The sequence below is a fragment of the Cylas formicarius genome, unplaced genomic scaffold (genome assembly GCF_029955315.1).
Source record: "Cylas formicarius isolate icCylForm1 unplaced genomic scaffold, icCylForm1.1 PGA_scaffold_8__14_contigs__length_24414737, whole genome shotgun sequence".
Classification (NCBI taxonomy): Eukaryota; Metazoa; Arthropoda; class Insecta; order Coleoptera; family Brentidae; genus Cylas; species Cylas formicarius.
In genome coordinates, this window is record NW_026844361.1 from 13726919 (window position 1) to 13745934 (window position 19016).

The 19016-nt window shown below is 34.4% G+C and overlaps 3 protein-coding genes across 8 annotated transcripts in view; 2 read left to right on the plus strand and 1 right to left on the minus strand.

Annotated features, from left to right (window-relative positions):
• The window catches only part of LOC132706099 (protein suppressor 2 of zeste-like), a 34055-nt gene extending 25075 nt beyond the window's left edge, over nt 1-8980 (minus strand). For 3 of the 4 annotated variants that reach the window (XM_060677198.1, XM_060677196.1, XM_060677200.1), the window contains exons 1-7: nt 8679-8980; nt 8396-8600; nt 8062-8214; nt 7621-7777; nt 7396-7561; nt 6772-7341; nt 4982-5589 (exon numbers count right to left, since the gene is read on the minus strand). In XM_060677198.1, the coding sequence (XP_060533181.1) occupies nt 4982-5589; nt 6772-7341; nt 7396-7561; nt 7621-7777; nt 8062-8214; nt 8396-8534 (1793 nt within the window). In that variant the 5' untranslated portion in view covers nt 8535-8600; nt 8679-8980. Of the gene's footprint in view, nt 1-4981; nt 5590-6771; nt 7342-7395; nt 7562-7620; nt 7778-8061; nt 8215-8395; nt 8617-8678 lie in introns of all 4 variants that reach the window. The other variant, XM_060677197.1, reaches the window with a different exon arrangement.
• A 657-nt stretch (nt 8981-9637) lies between these two features.
• Nucleotides 9638-16170, plus strand: LOC132706519 (uncharacterized). 3 transcript variants are annotated; one of them, XM_060677880.1, is made up of 14 exons: nt 9638-9906; nt 10052-10239; nt 10306-10350; nt 10429-10476; nt 10527-10580; nt 10953-10994; nt 11094-11141; nt 11194-11241; nt 11621-11662; nt 11766-11813; nt 11872-11919; nt 13790-13837; nt 13897-13950; nt 14004-16170. In XM_060677880.1, exons 1-14 carry the CDS (start codon nt 9821-9823, stop codon nt 16115-16117), a joined length of 2913 nt encoding a protein of 970 aa, XP_060533863.1. In that variant the 5' UTR covers nt 9638-9820; the 3' UTR covers nt 16118-16170. The 3 variants fall into 3 exon arrangements, with proteins under 3 accessions (XP_060533863.1, XP_060533864.1, XP_060533865.1); XM_060677881.1 differs by lacking the exons at nt 11094-11141; nt 11194-11241; XM_060677882.1 differs by lacking the exons at nt 10953-10994; nt 11094-11141; nt 11194-11241.
• A 1647-nt stretch (nt 16171-17817) lies between these two features.
• On the plus strand, nt 17818-19015 carry LOC132706797 (uncharacterized protein F58A4.6). The gene is made up of 2 exons (XM_060678340.1): nt 17818-18706; nt 18766-19015. The coding sequence occupies exons 1-2, from the start codon at nt 18262-18264 to the stop codon at nt 18987-18989; spliced, it is 669 nt and encodes a 222-aa protein (XP_060534323.1). The 5' UTR covers nt 17818-18261; the 3' UTR covers nt 18990-19015.
• Nucleotide 19016: the final 1 nt, after the last annotated feature.

Sequence of the window (19016 nt, forward strand, 5' to 3'; positions counted from 1 at the left end):
CGCGAATGAATCGACAATTTTTACTAAAGCTTCGGGCATTTCAGCATTTACAAATTTTTTATATTTTAAGATTCCTATACCATTTTGTTCTGTCACGGGTATTTTAACTTTATGTGTTGTTCTTGGTTGAATAATAATTTCATCGAATGTAAATTTGGATTCGTCAAAATTTTTATTTATTTTTGGATCCGCTGGGGTGTTTTTAATATTATGTTGGTAATACAGTGGAATTATTACATTCGGTGTTTCCAGTGTAGACTCGCTAATATTTATTTTTGATTTTATTTGTTTCAAAAGATCTACTCCTATAAGTCCATCAAATTTTGGGGAAAAGTTAAAAAGATAGAATTTATGTTGTTGATCAGGACAATTAAAAGAAGGAAATAATGGTATTGTCATTACTTCATTATGAACGGATGTTGCATGAGCTGACATTACTGAAAAATTTTCAATATTTATAAAGTCTGGGTAATATTTGTAAGCTAACTGTGGATTTATAAAACTTTTCGCGCTACCTGTATCTAATAGAAATTGAGCATCAAGTTCAGGAAAATAAACTATTGGTAAATCAGAATGATTATAATTATTAACATATATTGAAGTGTAGTTTTGGGGAAAATTTTGCGTTAAGTTTGGTTGCTTGTATTCGGAGTTTCCTGAAAATTTCCGTCCTGTTCATTATAACAGTAGTTATTTTCGTCTAATTGATATATTTGATCGGAAAATTCTTGTGTATCATAATTTGTGTCGTAGGTGTATTGTTCTTCAAGGATGGGATATTCGTGATAATAAAAATCATAAGGATTTTCACTTTCAAAATTTGATATTTCGTTGTTTGAATTAGCTTGGGGGGTTGTGGATTGATTGTCAATCTCTTTTGCTAGATAGTAATTTTTATTTGGTTGAATTTGATTTATACGGGTATTGCCTGATGAAGTATCCATAGGTTCCGGTTTGTCAAATTTTGGGGTTGGATTTTGGTTATATTGATTAAACATCGGTCTTGTAATTGAATGCATAGGTCTTTGCATAAATGGGTAAGGTCTTGGATTAAATTGATGTCTTTGGATCATCGGGTTAATTCTTTGAATATTCGGGAAGTTTTGTCTTTGATTATTTTGGAAATTTGGTCTTGGAATATTCTGAAAATAAGGTCTTGTTTGGAAATTATTTTGAAATCTCGGGGGGTTAAAATTATTAAAACTTGGTCGAATTGTTGGCGGTTGAAATGGGCTAGTAAAATTTTGTGAAGCTAATGGGTAATTAATTGGGTATTGACCTAATAGAGGTTTTGGTTTATTTTGCATTGCAACAGGTGTAGTTTTGGTTGAAATATCAACACGATTTTTATAAGCGATAAAATTTTCTTCTTCTAACGAGAACGACATGGCTTCTTCGAGAGATTTTGGATTTCTTAAACGTACAACTAACTGCATATGGTAATTAAGACCGTTTATAAATGTTTTTAAAATTAGATCTTCAAATTGGATAATTTTTAGAGTTTTTATATTGATATCTTCGCATGTAGAGTTAATTTTTGAAAATAAAATACTGCGGGCATCTTGCAAGCGTAAACCAAAATTATGCGCACTTTCGCTACTATTGGGTTTCATTGAAATTATATCCTGTAAAAGACAATCAACTGATCTTTGATCGGAGAACGTTGCCAGAAGGGCTGTTTTAATTTTTAACCAACTATCGAGTTCAGAACGAGAAGCTATTAAATCAGCTGCTCTACCAATTAATTTACTAATTATTGTATCTATTAAACAAACATTTATTGATGCATTTGGGTTATTTACATTTTGATGATTAGTTAGAAAATTTTCGCAGATTCTAATAAAACGATTTATTTGTTTAGGATTGCCGTCGAAATGAGGGATGTTATCCGCTTGGTACCTAACTAATTGAAGATTCACCGTATCCGGCATTGTGTTTAAATTAATGTCAGAATCGGAATCGGAATCAGATGATGTATTAAAATTATCGATAGAAGCTACTCTAGGTTTTAACTCTAATGTTTCAAAACGAGAAATTAATCTTTCCAGTTTGAATCAGAAAAATATTTACAAAAGAAAAACTTACATTAACAGTGAGAGAACGACGATTTTCATTCCTGGTTGTTTCGTTTCTTAATCTAGTTTTCCAATAGGATGAGCGATGCTTGTCTCTTCCCTGGGCTACGTATGAAATTCGGACGATTTTTGTTCCTTATTTCGCACCAATAGGGTTGTGGACGATGCTTGTTCCTTCCCCTGGCCAATTGAGCACTTTGCACCCACTTGAACAGTTTTTTGTGTTGTTCGGATTTCGCGAATAAACTCTTGAGAGAGACCAAACAGTGTCGATTTTGGAATGCTTGTTTCACGGAAATCCTACCGTGACTGCGCCAGTTTTCGTCGTGAAAACCGAATTTGATTTTTTAAAAAACTTTATTCAAGCGAGATGACAAAAAAGCTAGCGACGTGGTTCGCACCGTGGTTTTATACAGACAAATTGCTGACGCTTTGAGAAACAAGTAATATAATATGTATGGGAACCTTTACTCAGCAGTTTATAGTATTAAAGCGTTTATAACTGTGTCAATACGCAACAGTAATTGGAAAGCAAAAAAAAATAAATGTTCGCTTAGGTCGCATACTTTGAGACTGGTCGCTAGAAATACAGTTAGGACAGAAAAATTAAAGCTGTTTTAGCCCTTGGAAGATAATAAAAAAATCAATGTGGTTTCCATTGGCACTGTCCTCTACGAGAGACGTCAGAAATTTTATTTACGAAACTTATGAATTCCTCCTGCGTCGGTTATTGTTCAATTGAACTTACTGACGTTTCACCTATTGGTTTTTTCAGAGCTTAACAGTTTTAGTTAAGCTCCGAAGAAGCCAAAGGGATGATTGGCGAAACGTCAGCAAGTTCGATTCAACAATGATCGACGCAGCAAGAATCCAGCAGTTTTAGAAATAGCATTCCTGTGGAAGTTTCTTTAAAAAAAAACTGCAAACACTTCATTAAAAAGGCACGTTTACCTTCGTGAAAAGCATTTTAGTGTAAGCATTTTATTTATTATTTATTCAAAATTTTAAGAAGCTAAACAACGACTTTCCAATACATTAAAAGAAAAATAAATACGAAGGCTGCCTTTTATATTTCGGGATTTTCTTAACGTTTTTATAGGGAAGAGTTTAGGTTTACTCAGTTAGGTTTTGGCGAAAGAGTGTTTGGAGTTAAAGCACCATCTAGGACTACTGTTTATAGCTGGTTTTTGGACTTCAGTCGTGGTCGTAGTTTTCTTAAGGATCAATTTCGTGAAGGTCGTCCAAAATCGGTGGTTGTCCAAGAAAACATTAATGCAGTGCGGAAACTGATTTTGCAGGATCGTCGTGTGGCTTACCATGAGATTGAGATATCTTTGGGCATCAGTGGGACCAGCATACATACAATTTTGAATAAACATTTGGCCGCTAAAAAAATTTGTTCGCGTTGGATTCCACACAATTTGACATCAACTTGAAGGAAAACACGTCTATGATATCCTGGCAGTTGATGAATCATGGATTTATCCATATGAACCTGAAAGTACGGCGCAGTCGGCTTTGTGGGTCTTTCAGAATGAGACAAATCCCATAAAAGTTGTTCGTGCGCGAAGCACCTCGAAACAAATGGTAGCCTGTTGGCCCCGTTGCAACTGTTTGGTTGGTGAAAGATAAAACAGTCAAATTCTGAATGGTACACAACCATTTGTTTGCCGAAAGTCTTCGAAGAAATTAGAAAAACCAACAGCCAAAATGGAATCACTCTCCACGACGACAATGCTAGCTCTCACCGATCAGTGCAAACAAAGAATTTTTTATGCATTAAAAACGTCGATTTGATGAGCCATCCACCATATAGTCCCGATTTAGCATCTAATGACTTCTTTTTATTTCCATACATTAAGAATAAACGATTTTTGACACCAGAAGAAGCGGCTGATGCGTTTAAAAAGCATGTTTTGGACGTGCCCGACTCGATGTGGGAAAAGTGCTTAGTTTTATAGAATGCAATAGTGTATTGTATAAAAGGTAGCCCGTGTACTAGCCTAACCTCACTTTGTTATTGTGTTTAACTCACTGTATAAACACAATAACAACAACAAACACAATGTCTTTTTTTCAGTTGGAGCGGGATAAGGAAAGCTATATGGACAGGAAAATGATGCGAGTTCAAAAAAGAATGAAAAAAAAAACAAAGTTACAAACACTATATTATATGCCCCAAACTGCAGACGAAGCTCAAAGCTAAGCGAAGATAACTCCTCGCTGACACCGCATCAAAAGCCCTATTTATTCGATTGTCACATTCTAAAATTGCTCTTAATTAATGGATAAAACTTTATTTTGCTTTCTGTATAAATAAATGTTTTTAAAAACGCTCTGCCGAATTTTGAACATTTAAGTCACTTTTGTTTGCCAAGAAGAACTTCAAACTATACGCATCGCTGAATGTTACACGCAGGAAGAAATATAACATATTAAAAAAAATGTGGATAACAATGTAAAATATACGGCGACAACGCGTTACTCGTCACCACGTACCTCGTGACGTCACAACCGATCGAGTGGCGTTTCGCGAACGCGCTTTCTAGTATTAATTATAGAGTAAACATATTTTTGTTTTTAGGAAAAATATTATGTAGCACAATTTGTATTATAAAATGTAATATGTGAAAGATTTCTATTCTGACCAAAGTCAGAAATTATTACTTAACTTTTTTTGCAATCTAAGAACAGATCCAGATATTAAATATACCATTTCAATTATACTTTCGCGTTTGGATATTTTCGCAAAGTTGCAATATTAAGTATGAAATCTAGTTACGAGTTAGGTGCATTATTTCGTCTAAGGTCGAAAGGCACAAATTATTTAGATTAAGGGATAATAAACTACCGTTGTCCTCAAACTTATTGTCCAAGTCGCTTAAATGCTAATCTGGCGGACTTACCTGTTCAGCTGGGGATTTTTGTTCGCCGAGACGGTTTTTGCTTGACCAGACTCACTCACGCTCACTTTAGCCGACACCGTGACGTAATTCACCGTAACCGACTGCGACTTGTCGCCGACTTCCGTTTGTTTCGGGTGCTCCCCGTTTCGGTTCATCTTCGAATGCCTCTTCAGGGGATGATTATTTGACAGATTCATCAGACCGATCGAATGGTTCAGTATGGTGGGTTTAGGCACTTTGGGGGGCGTGTCCGTCACTGGCGCGTCGTCACTTTTCCTTTTCAAATGGTTGGCTTCTTTCCCCACGTTATTCGCCGTGGAGGGTTTGATGATTTTGTTGTTGGCGATGGGCTCCGAACTCTTCGCTTCGCTGCTGGACTCGTCAGATTTCGTACTGCACATGGTTTTATTGATGGTACTGAAGACGGTCGTCGTACTGCCCGACGAGAGAGACGCGCATTTGACGGTCGCGGCCGCAGAAGTGAACGAACCGGCACGGAAACCTTCAGACTGGCTCGTAAGGACCACTTTGCCGCCGCTTAATGTACGCGCTGACATCGCGACGTTATGCTCGACCGTCGCCGAGGCGGCACTCGTCACGGGGTTGACCTGAGAAAATCGCGTCATCAGGCGATGTCAAATAAAGTTCAGTTCGATCAAAGAAAGTTCAAATACTTCAATACTATTTACAAATTTTGTGGATTCCTCCTGCGTTGGTTCTTGATAAATCAAGGACCGCCTTTATTTTAAAATTGGCGCAGGTCAGCAGAACTGTTAACTTAACCGAGTATGTAACAAGATAGCTTTGGAAAAATCGTCGTTGGACGGGGCAAGTTCGTAGCGCGAAGCAGCTTTTTATTTCAAAAAGAAGCCGCTTCCGGATATAATTGTCGTCAAAAGCCATACAGCCATACGGAAGCAGAGTTGACATATTGTGAATGACTAATCTTTTAGGTATTAAAAAAAAACTGTAACTTGGTAGTATGTTGTTGGTATTCAAAACATCGAATCAGTTGGTTTGTGAACATTCAACTTCTCAAGCATTAGAAGGGAACATGGAAGCTACAAAACCGGACTGATGGCTTGAGCCTCATTCGGATCAAACTTTGCTCAGCTGGGTATTTTAACATTACCTTCTTTATATTTTTGATCATTGGTTATCTTTCTAAAGAAAAATCCACACTCCTATTATTATTATCATTATTATAATTATTATTACATTAGATACACTATTGTACTTTCATAATATATATATATATATATATATATATATATATATATATATATATATATATATATATATATATATATATATATATATATATATATATATATATATATGTATATATCTGTTATGTTTATTTGCTGTTACTGTTTTCTTCAGTTTGTTGGAGGAAAAAAAAGAGGAAAAAATCAAGCCAGGTGCTAAATAAAGTGACCATAATAACAATAATAATAATTATTAATATTACATAAAACACACTATTGCACTTTCATAATGCATATATCTGTTATGTTTATTTGCTGTTATTGTTTTCTTTATTTTGTTGGGAAGAAAAGAAAAAAAATCAAGCCAACTGCTAAATAAAGTGACAATAATAATAATTATTATTATTAATAAAACACACTATTGTACTTTAATAATGTATATATCTGTTATGTTTATTTACTGTTACTGTTTTCTTTACTTTATTGAAAGAAAAGGGGGAAAAATCAAACCAAGTGCTAAATAAATTGACAATTATTATTATTATTACTATTATTATCTACTGTAACTATGACATCACTTACCTGAGTATTTAGTTTGTTTGCTGTTGGTGGAGGTGCCGAAGGCGCATTGACGAGGGTGGCACCTTCGGGGCTACAATTCAATTGACTCGAAGACACTTTTATCGCTACATTTCCGCTAGGCGGGGTCGTAGCGCTAACGGTATTTTTCGCGATCAGCATCAGCTCCGGCAATTCCTTTTTGACGACATTATCGCTCAACTTTTTAGTTTTGGAACCCTCGATAGTCTTCGTTTCAGGTTCCGGCAATTTCGATTCTTTCGATTCTCCTTCCGTACCGTTTCTACTTTCCACTTTCGAAGTATCCGTCAGCTTGGTCAACTTATTCACGACCACCTCGCTTTTAAAGTTGTCCCCGTCCAAAATTTCCAGCACGCCAGCGTCCTGGATGCCCGTTATCGACATCTCTCCGCTCTCGCTTATCCGCAGCTGCACCTCCTTCCAGTTGTTGTTATTGCTCGGGTCGGTATTACCCGTCGAGAGCAGAAGCTCCCGATCCCCATCCAACACATCCAAATTTACCACCTTGGGTTTGGCTTCGTAAATCTTAAACTTTAGGTCCATCGGCTCCGTCTAAAAGACAACCTGCTCAACTCAACTCGATCGACCTCGATCACGCAAGCTCACCGCTTTCCAAGAATATATGTAGGCGACATCCATAAGACTAAACGTCGAATTAAGGCAATCTTGGTTATAAAACACTTCGACTTTGTGATGTTCTGTCAATTCATACTTCGCGCAGATGAGTTTCTTGAGGTGCGCAATGGAAACAGCCGAAGGACACCTAAAATACCTAAAAAGAAAATTCCTGAATCGCTTCGACGAGGAGCAAACCAAGTGGGCGATATTAACCTTGGTTTGTTGGTGCAACCGGCATAACTTAATGTCAAGGAAATGGTTTCCTCCGGCGTTAATATGTACCGATACCGCTCTATCGAGCTTTCTTCAAAACTAGTGGGTTGTACTTCCGGGTGAGTGTCATAATACACTTTTCTTCTTTGGACTTCATCTAAAAAAGGAGTAGTCCCTTGCTATACAGGGTGCTTAAAAATAAATGCGAAAAACTGAAAGGGACGATCCTTGTTTAAAATGATGAGTAGTTGCCCTATAAATAACAAATTTCATCAGGGATAATAGTAATAGTAGTTCGTATTTTTGTTTTGCCATTTGGAAACTATAAATTTTATGAAACAAATATCCATCAGTAATACAACAAACTACTCTTTACTCTAATCCAGGAACCATCCCCTTGCTTGTGTAGTTCGACCTCAGCAGTGTCTGAAAATCACCTACTTTGAAATAATCTTGGAACCAATTTGTAGACGATGTCTTGTATAGTTTTGTCGGGCCGGACATTAAGCAAAGGTTTCGTCTTGTGAACTTGCACATCGCAAACTGGACAGTACTTGTTTGTCTCCAAATAATGAATTATACAACTCCTACAGACTAAAACAAGGGATGTAAATAATACCGATAACCTTATTTGCTCAGTTTTATAACTATACCCCCATCTGATAACAAAAAGGCAGTGATCCTTTAATTTTACATCCCACTTTACACAAAAAATTTTAATTAATCAGAAAACAGAATGTCTACCTTAAATGCCTCTCCACATAACAATACTTACATGTGTGTAAACACTCAATGATTGTAGTAGCATCGATAAAATAACCTCTACATAGTCTGCAAGTAATGCAATCATTCAAATCAACAATGGGCACTTTAGCAGCACTTTGCATCATACTATTTCTATTTTCCATGCCCATTTACATTGTGAATAGGCTCCGATATTCCTTACCGGATTCTCAATTGCCCATATTGGAAAATTTGACCTAAAAACCAAGGAAACTAATACGCCAATGTGAAGCGATTGGCATCGAATCTAGGAAACATAAAAATTGAATACTTACGGCTTACAAAAATATTAATTGCAAGTAAGCCAAAACGTTACGATAATTTGCAATATTATTGTTTATTAAACCCAAATAAATATTTGACAGAGCACCTTCTCCAAGGTTTGACAGTTATATTGCAAAAATGGCGTCTCTTTATTATTTATTCTTATGGGTCAACCGCTTGTTAATCAGATTTAATCCATTTTTCCAGCAGTTTCGTATGTATCAAATTTTGCATCCAGAAAGATTTGTGGACAAACAACATTTAAAAATTCTTGTTTTCTTGCACCAAAAATGCCACAAATCAAACGCATTTCGTCAAATGCTGCCAACTGAAAATTATGAACACACGTCGTTGGGTTTCGCTGCTAAATTATTTTTTCTGCAGTTCCCAGAACAAATAAATTTTTAATAGAAATTAATTCAAATGAAACTATATTCTACAGTTTTAATCAATTTTATTTAAACTTACATTTAATATATCTTTCAAATTTCACTAAACGAACCAAAAGCACAGATAAAATATAAAGCAGAGAAATAATTAAACAGATTTCAATTAATTGAACCTCCTTAGGCAATGTTTGAAAGCATGCAAAAATGTGTATGAACCGCATTATTGGTAGTTGATTATTAAGTGAACATTTTAAAGTGAACAATTTGAAAAAACCTCTGCGATTTCTATTTTACAACTATTAGCTAATACACGAAAACACAAACATAAATATGTTTAGATATTATTTATTTGTTAAGAAATTATTGCTTGCTTTGCTCATTCCTCACAAATAACGATAATTATAAATATTGTGTTTTAAGGGACCCAAAATGTCGCTAGGTCGCTGCACAAAGGCCGAAATGTCATTTATGGACCACGAAAGAGGACTGACTGGGTGCGTTAGTAACCCGTATATAATGTATATGGTCTGTGAATAAAAACCTTTATACTCTTTCAATATATTATTCTATGGGCCCCTTATTATAAGCCAATAAATGATAGTTTGATGCCCTTCTCACTCACTCTTTAATGCTACTCTTTTTGAGCAGAGGATAGCAAAATGCATTATTTATTAGCTTCTTTGGATCTGCCATCGGAATGTTATTGCAAACATAACCAACATAACCTAGACTTCTGTGTGTTTTACCATTTTTGTAGATAAAAAATGCCGATGTTGTGCAGTGCAGATGGTTGCCCCAGTAAACAAGTAAAAGGAATATCATTTTTTCGATGTCCTAAAGACAAGTCCAGGTAAGGTAGTTTTCATGAACAACTTGTCTTGTTTAGTTGCTTATAACTTCAACCTTTGCCGCAATGCCCCATGCAACCCTTATTGAACTGTTGGTGACTATAAACTTGGTTTGGATAAAATATAAGAAAGTAAATGTTTTTTTAGATGCGAAAACTGGAAACGTGCGTTGGGGTTTGTTGGTAACCATAAATATGCAAATTTGACCCCGGAACAATGTCAAGCTAGGATAAAAATTTGCAGTTTGCACTTTCCTGAAGGAACTTATATAAAACACAATATGAAAGGTCACCTAGATTACGATGCTATTCCCTCATTGAATTTGTTGAAAAATGGTAAACCCTTTGTGGTTTTATATTATCTATTATATACATAAATTTTAAATTTTATAAATATTTTAGATGACGTTAAGGACCACAACGATGTTTCTATTAAAACAGAAAATGGTAATTGTTAATAAAATATACATGCATAGAAATACTAAAAATGTTTCGTCAAATATTCATATGGTGTTAATGTTTTAGATGATGAGCTCATCAAAAATGATTCAATACGCACAGAAGATACAACAGGTATATAGGATTAAAATATCTGAATATTTTATTTTTATAATTATCTTCAGATGTTGCCAACAGTTATGAAGATATTTCTCATATCCAATATGCTTATGTGAAAGGTAAGGTAACCGGAATAAAATAGAATATAATTTATTTCGCTACCTCAACAGGCCAAACAGAAAAAATAAAATATAAATGTTACAATAGTTTACAGCACAAAACAATTAATGTAAAAATACAAATAAGCCATAGATTATTTAATGAGAATATGATAAAAAAAAACATATCAGCGAATAGTAGCATTTTTGAATAATTTGTTTACTTAAAGATAATCTTGAAGCTGTATTGATGAATACATAAAGCAAAAGTAAAAGAATGTAAAGTGATGGTAATGTTAACGTTTGATATTATACAGCCAGTTTCATTATAAAATTTATATATAATATGTAATAAATTTAACTATTTAGAAATTTTCAAATGTTAAATTTTAGATGAAGGAGACCCCACAGACATTATTATTAAAACAGAAAAAGGTAAATGTTATTAAGATATAGAATCGCAAAAAATATTAAATTGTAAGGTACTTATGTTTCCCAACTTTTCCATCTATTAATATTTCATAAATTTTTTAGATGATGGAAGCTACGGAAATGTTTCTTTTCACAATGAGTGTACCCAAGGTGATAGTTAAAATATTTAGCCGCATGTATATTTTAATTTTATTGTCTTCAGATGTCAAAAGTTGCAAAGACGCTTTTCAGACATACATTTTTCCGAAAGGCATGTTATGCATGCATTACAATAATAGTCAAATTGTCTGGATGAAGCGATGTATTAAAAATGTTCGCTTCGGAAAAAACTTTATAGCTCTCTGAGGGATAGGTTTTAAATATCACCGCAACAGTTAGAAAAATGTACCCAATCGTATGTATAAGAAAGTTTTTATGAAAAAATTTGTGCAAAATTGGCGGGAGAAAAAGGTTTGTTTCCATTGACATTGACAAGCAGTTTGGCTTTGGTTAGTTAGTGTTCTCGTTAAAAAAAATATATAAAGTCAATTTAAGGTTTTGGCGTTTGACTGTTATACATCATAAAATAGATAATAGATAATTACTGTGGATGTTAAGAAACAAATTTTAAAAATTTAATATATTTTTAGATGAAGAAGACCACGCGGATGTTCCTATTAAAACAGAAAAAGGTGAATATTATGATCATACAGAAATGTTAAGAATATTATGGAAAAACTTTCAACATTCAACAATATTCTTGAAGCATGATATAAAGTATTCTGTCTATTTTAGATTGTAGCAGTTACGAAAGTGTCTTGCTTCATAGCGAATATATGCACGGTATATAGAATCAAAAAAATTGAATAGATACGCATTTTGATTTTGTTATTGTCTTCAGATGATGTCAAAAAGTACGAAGATGTTTCAACAAGTCATTTTGCCAAGGGTATGTATCCATTTTTTAAAATACATTTTTTTTACCGCATTTGCTTCAATCATCGAACCATTAGAAATATCAAGTTGACATTTTTTCAGTATAATAAATGAAAAACAAAATTTTCTCTCATCGAAAAAGAAAAGAATTAGGTATATCGTCACTTGTCAGTCTCAGTTCAGTTGGAGTCATGTGATATACGCGAGCCACACCCACTGTGTTTATTTTTTACATTTCATCTTTTGTTTTTATTTTGTATTTTGAAATAACTCAAAAACTGTGCTTCAATTTAAACCTCTCGGACTATGTTTTTTAAAATACCCAAATGCAATATTTGTAACAAAAAGAAATAAAAACATTGGCAAAACTTCAAATCTAAGAACAACAAATAATCATAGTGTAGTAAATTGGTTTGATCCTAAAAGTCGGGCTTTTTAATTTAATTTTTGATGTTCTTAATGATCCATTTTCAGTAAACAAAATCAGTTGTTTTAATTATATATCATATATATATATATATATATATATATATATATATATATATATATATATATATATATATATATATATATATATATATATTAGGTTATTTTGGCGACGTCCACATTCTAGTTTCCTAAAATGATTTTGAGAAATTGTAGGTACTTCAATTTTCAAAAATTATTTTCGACACAAAAAAATGGTTAATGGCTTTATTATTATTTAAACAATTTTTAAAAATTTATTTTGTTTTTAATGTATAAAAAAAAACAATATGATGATCTATAACAGTTCGCTAGTTATTAACGGATTAACTGTCAATTCTGGCCATGCCTCATTTTTATCTAAATAGGGTGTCTCTCTTTTTCAAAACAAAAACAGTGAACCCATCTTTATTGTCTTCATTCTTCCAAATAAATATACTTATAAAGGCGTTAGTATATTTTTTAATTACTCTACTACTCTACTCTGTCATTAAACTGTTATTTATTTCTCTTTACTCCATCCTAAAGGGGTAATGTGCAATAACCATCAGTATTATGTAAGATGATAGCAAGTAGCAAATATAATTTAAAAAAGCATTCAATTGTCTGTCCGTTCCATCAAAGTAAGCAAAGACATCATCCACGTATATACCATAAAAAACTTTTACTTAAAGGATGTTGTATGATATTTTCCAAATTATCCATAAAACGAAATGTCCAAAATCCCAAAAATCAGGTGTCTATAGGTTGAAATGTGGATGTTGTCCTAAATACATATTGGACAAACAGGTAGATCCTTCAAGAAACGCATTAACGAACATAAAAGAGCGTTTAAATTCTAGATTCTAATTATGCTACATACTTAAACACAGAAAAACACATTTTTGACGACAATTTTGATATTTTACATACATCCACAAAAAGTAGAAAATTAAATTTATTGGAACCCATGGAGATTAACAAAATGAGACATTCAAATTAATGTTCAATTAGATTTAAATTATTGAACTTAAAATTTTCACAACTACATTAATTAATGTTTTATGGTAATTTTTCGGTATATATAGTAGCAGGTAGTTTGTAAATATTACGGTGTTGTCGAAACAATTGTTAGGTTAAAATATATAATTTCGTGAAAATCTGAACTTTTAGTTCTTATTTATTTTGATTTTCTTATTTTTCTTTCTTGTACCTCATGACGCTGTTTTAAATAAACCTCTTTTAGTAGAGTTCTCTTTAACTATAAAAAGCCTTCAATACGACAGTAAGTGGTCAAAAATGACAAAAAAGTCATATATTACACAAAGTTTACCTACGCCTATGGCCGACACCAAAATTGTTGCTGTATTCCAAGCACAGTATAATATTTGGAACATCTGTTTTGAGATCTTGCATTACCAATTTGTTATTTTTTTTAGATCACGTGAGCTTTAAGAATGTTTCCCTTCAAACGGAAGATACGCCAGGTAAATAGAATAAAAAAGCTCATAGGTATAATAATTAATTATATTATTATTGTCTTCAGTTATAGTCACAAGTTATAAAGACGTTTCTCTTCAAACGTGTGTTTTTGGAAATGGTAGGTATCCGCATAGTATAGGAATTTATTTGTATCTTCACATACGAATTTAGATAAGTCGATACAAACAGTACCCGCCCTCCCCATAGTTCCGCCTAAGAAAACAAAATCGGTGCAGGAAACCAAAAGTTTAAAAAGACCTGAGGCGCAGTCATCAACGTCTTTATCAAAGAAAAGGAAAACTGACGACGAGACGGAACCGGAAATAACTATAAAAGACGTGCACAAATATTTGGAAAAAAATTATTCGGAGTCTTCTTTCAAATCAATAAAAACCCAGTTGGATTTGTTAAACACGTCGCCCAAGGGTTGCCGGTACACCGACGAGTTCAAGAAAGTCGCTTTGAGCATTTACTTCTTGGATCCCAAGTCATACAGGCAATTTTACACCCTGTACAGGTTGCCCTCGAAGAGAACGCTCACCCGCTTCAACAAAAAATGGGTGATCAGTCCCGGTTTTAACGACTTCATTTTTTGTTTCCTCGAGCTCAGGGGCAAACTGTTCAAAGGCAACGAGAAAGATTGCGTCGTCTGCTTGGACGAAGTCGGCGTGAAACCGCATTTCTTCTACGACATTTCCAGGGATAAAATAGTGGGCTTTCAGGAAGGGCACAGTTCGAATAGCGCGAAAATCGCGACCACCGCCTTGGTGGTTATGGTCCGCGGGTTGGCGAGCAACTGGACCCAACCCATCGCGTATTTCTTCTACCATTCGAATACGCCCCCCGAGGAAATGAAAAACATTTTATTCGAGAGCGTCGAAAGGTTGACCTCCATAGGGTTTAACGTGCTGGGGGTAGTTTCGGATCAGGGAAGCAATTTTCGAAAACTGGTTAATATCCTTAAAGTTACTACAAAAAATAATTTCTTTTTCGTAAATGACGTAAGACTCGTGTACCTGTTCGACGTACCTCACCTCTTAAAGTCGACCAGGAATAAATTGTTTTCCTACAACTTTCGAACACCGGAAGGGACGGTAAAAAAATGCTATTTGGATACGCTTTTTGAACAAGACGCGAAGAGGGAATATCGACTTTGTCCGAAATTGACTAACCAGCACTTATCTCCCGACAGCGTTCATAAATTGAAGGTTAGGTTCGCATCGCAAATGCTTAGTCATTCTGTGGCGGCAGCACTCTATGCCTACATAGACTTCAAGGTTTTGCCGCCAGAGGCCGCCGCAACCGCGAGTTTCGTTAAAACGATGAACGACCTGTTGGACGCGTTGAATTCTTTTACCGGCACGGAAAAAGAACTTAAATTTCTGCAACGAATCGAGTCCGTGTTCGATAACTTGACGGTTACGAAAGTGGTTAAGCGGCGAGAAAAGTACGTCGAAAAGTGTTTAAACAATCAAATGCATTTTATATACGGATGGAAATTGACCATCGGTTCCGTTAAAGCGTTGTGGGAAACGTTAAAATCCAAGAGATACGCATTTTTGCCGACAAGGAACCTCGGTCAGGAGTGTATCGAAAACTCTTTCGGCCATATTAAAAATTACGGGAACCCAATGAATCGGACCCCGGTTCAATTTTCCCGGGCGTTTAAAAAAGTGTTCGCGCTTAAACATTTTAATGGAGCCGACGGTGCGGGTTACGTGGACGACATCAACGAGGTTTTGTTGAAAACGCCGGAATTGTTGGAGAAGTGCAAAAGCGTAAGGGCAGAGCTGAAAAGTAAACCGTTGAAAGTTTTCACGAGCGATTACAGAAACATTTCCTGCGGCGACGGTAACACGCTGGTTTGCGTTACCGAGTATTTGCTTAAAAAAAGTCTGTTCCAACATACCTGCGACGTATGTCTGAACTATATCGAACGTTGTTCCTCGCAAAACGAGGCCATGTGGTTCTTCCAGGCCTGCGGTTCTAACGAATGCGGTAGTTTAAATGCTCCTGCTGTAGACTTTATCGTTAAATTAGAGAATATTTTTGTCGAAAATTTCAATACTCTGGCGTGTCAAAACCACATCGGTCGAAAACTAATGGATCTGTTTAAAAACGTACCTTTTGCGCATCCATGCGAAAACTTTCCCTTTGAATATTTCGTCGCGCTGTATATTAGGATACGAATATATTTCACGATAAAATTTGCGAATCGTGATGTTAAAGAACAGAGAAAGGAAAAAAGGAAGAACTTGAACTTAAATATTTTGCAAAATTTGTAAAAATGGATGTGTGAAGCTGTACTTACAAGTATTTTGTTGCCTTAATTTCTCGTTATTTTGTAGTATTTGTAATATAGAATTGAATAGTAAACTTTTGTATTTTTTTTTCGTAAAACGTATTGTTTGATTTTGGTCACGTGATCACAAATTGGTCTGGGCAAATGTTAACAATAACAATTTAGCATACTTTTTCTTTGCTTGTATACTTCTTCAACAACGTCTTAGCGCCATCTAACATGCGCACGTTCAAATTTTTATTTATTTTTGTTAGTTTTACGGTGTGACGCCAGATGGAAAGCAGCTAGGACTAGGGATTTTCATGATGCGAGGTTAGAAGGTTGAGTTTCTTTTGGTAACTTTTTGGTTTTTGGGATACTCGAGAGAGTATAAGATAGAGTGGAAGGCTCCCATGTTATAAATATCACATTTTCTTTGGTACTGAAATAATAAAAATATGGGAAAATTGTGAGACTGCTTAGTACAATAGTGATAATTTTCAAATAACTATCTCTCAGTTGAATATCACTGAATTTCTTTATGTTCTTTTTTTAAGCAGATCTTCTGCATTTAATCTTCTTTTGGGTTTATTTGATTTTCTATCGCCTGGTCAGCTTCTTTTACTTGATAAAAACGCAAAAGATTATGAATTTGAATATTAAATACAATTAACTGATTTAAAAAAAAAATTAAAATTTTTACAAAGCTATTTGTTTCAATATTAATTAAAACTGGTTCATTATCAGTAGCCTTGCGTACTTCTAAAGTAATGCCTTTGTCAATATGTGAGCATTCATCTGTAATAAGAATAACATTATGGATATTAGCAATACTTTTCTGTTTTACTACTACAAAAATTATCTAAGTTTTCCTTATAGCAATACCTTCCAAAGCCGGACGTTCAAATATAACTTCGTAATTGTTGATGTTTACCAACGAATTTTTCGCAATTACACTTGTCAACGGAAGTTTAGACATATTCTTGGGCATCTTCAAAATATTATCAGGCGGAAGTAAAGTGAAAACAGCATTTGGTACTAATAGTCGAGTGGGTGGTATATTTTTCTTGATATAACGTCTTTCAAGATGATCGCAACAAATTCATAGACTGTTTGAAGACCCTTTATACTGAACAAAGTCTTTCCATCTTTGGCGTCTATACAATTAAATTTATATTATATTATATTTAACAAAACCACATTTACAGAGTATAAATATTTACTAGTATAGTAAAAAAAGTTGATCGATAATCAGTAATTTACTTTTCCTTATCCTCTTTGGGATACTCTATGCGGGATTTTAGAGGGAATCCGCTATCAAAGGTTGTTGTAATAAAGATCCTCAGAAGAATTATTACCAGGATAAGTAGGTTTCCAGAATTGATTTCCTAAATTAGGTAACATCACAGGAAATCATTAAATAGTAAAATAATTAATGATTAGCAACTTTTGAAGCGGACGATGTAAAAAATATTAAAAAGTCATTCGGTTTGAAAACTAATAAGACCTAGCGGTAACATGGCCGCTGACAGTTCGTAAAATTTGACAGGCACAGACCACGTTCAATAAAGTCAGTTGGGATATAGCAGTTCTACGGCAGCATATTCTCAAAATACGCCCAGATCTGGTTGAATATAATGTGAAAAACGTGTTAAGTGAGTGTAAAGGTCGCTGTTTACAAATAAAATGGCGCAAAATGAAGGTTAGTGTGCAGAATTAAAAGGTATTCTCGAAAAATCATACCTTTCTGTATGAAAATGTCATTGCCATCCTTAGATCACTTTGATAGCTATAGCTAATCGAATGAACTAAAATACTAGAGTCATTATTTCAGACTGCTTTAAAATAAAATAATGAGCTTATATATTTATTGTGTTGAAGAGTGTTTATATTATATGAGGTATTTGTTATTATATTATATTTATAAGTTGTTCAAGGAATCTCATGTGTCGTAAAGATGTTCAATTAAAGTAATATATTTTTAAAATCTATTCATGTCAATTATACCAATATAAAACCAATCACATAATTGGTCATTAATTTTTTAGAGGAAACGGAGAACTATTTTAGGCTTTACGTTCTGGCCATATTTATTTATTGGAACTATGGTTCTGGCCATAACCTACAATTGTTTTTATTCGTAGCGATATGAAGATTGTTTTAAAAAGTTACGATAATTATACGTATGACCAAATTAAATTAGATTATGAAGAATTTCAAAGCAGTATCTGTGAAGTAGTGAGTTCTACGGCAAAACCCAAGACGCGATGGAAGTTGGATTGCACATTCGTGTACTACCTTTTACGGGAGTTAAAATTTAGTGTAATGTATAGAAATCATTTTCTAAACTGTTGGTCCCAATACGTCGGCCGTTTAATTGTAATTCTCGAGCCCACCACGGTGGATTTAATAGATTATAAATGGAATTACAGATTATATTGTTTAGTGCGTGAAAAGTGCGAACTGGATCATGCACTGTCGTGGTTGTCAACATTGGGCGGAGCTTTTTCAGCGTTAGGGGACTATTTCGAAAGGTGTGCGGAAACTGCTGGGAAAATATCCGTCAATCAGTTGAGACTCGCATTAAGATTAGGTTTGGTTTTCTAGTCGTTAGAACCTATCATGTTGGAGAAAGTTGGTCATATTTTTTAGGTGACGCCTCCATCGTTGCAAGATGTCGCCTTTATTTAAGCCTGAGCTTAATACAAATGAAGAGGTTTAAGGCAGCAAGACGCATAATCCTTGCGGAATATGAAAGTGCGAAAAGCCAAGTTGTGAAAGACGAAAGGCTGTTGAGAATGTGCCAGGGTATTTGGGCCAAGTTAAAATATGAAATGGAAATGGCCAAAAATGTAAGGAAGTCGGAAGGGCAGTAAATATTTTTGTAGTCATATTATGTTCTG

What these genes read in the sequence shown, in the direction of transcription:
- LOC132706519 (XM_060677880.1), top strand. Translation starts at nt 9,821, where the DNA reads ATGCCGATGTTGTGCAGTGCAGATGGTTGCCCCAGTAAACAAGTAAAA. An exon ending in CCAATATGCTTATGTGAAAG is followed by an intron (nt 10,581 to 10,952) that starts GTAAGGTAACCG and finishes GTTAAATTTTAG; the next exon opens with ATGAAGGAGACCCCACAGAC. An exon ending in TCAAACGGAAGATACGCCAG is followed by an intron (nt 13,838 to 13,896) that starts GTAAATAGAATA and finishes TATTGTCTTCAG; the next exon opens with TTATAGTCACAAGTTATAAA.
- LOC132706797 (XM_060678340.1), top strand. Translation starts at nt 18,262, where the DNA reads ATGAAGATTGTTTTAAAAAGTTACGATAATTATACGTATGACCAAATT. An exon ending in GAGACTCGCATTAAGATTAG is followed by an intron (nt 18,707 to 18,765) that starts GTTTGGTTTTCT and finishes CATATTTTTTAG; the next exon opens with GTGACGCCTCCATCGTTGCA.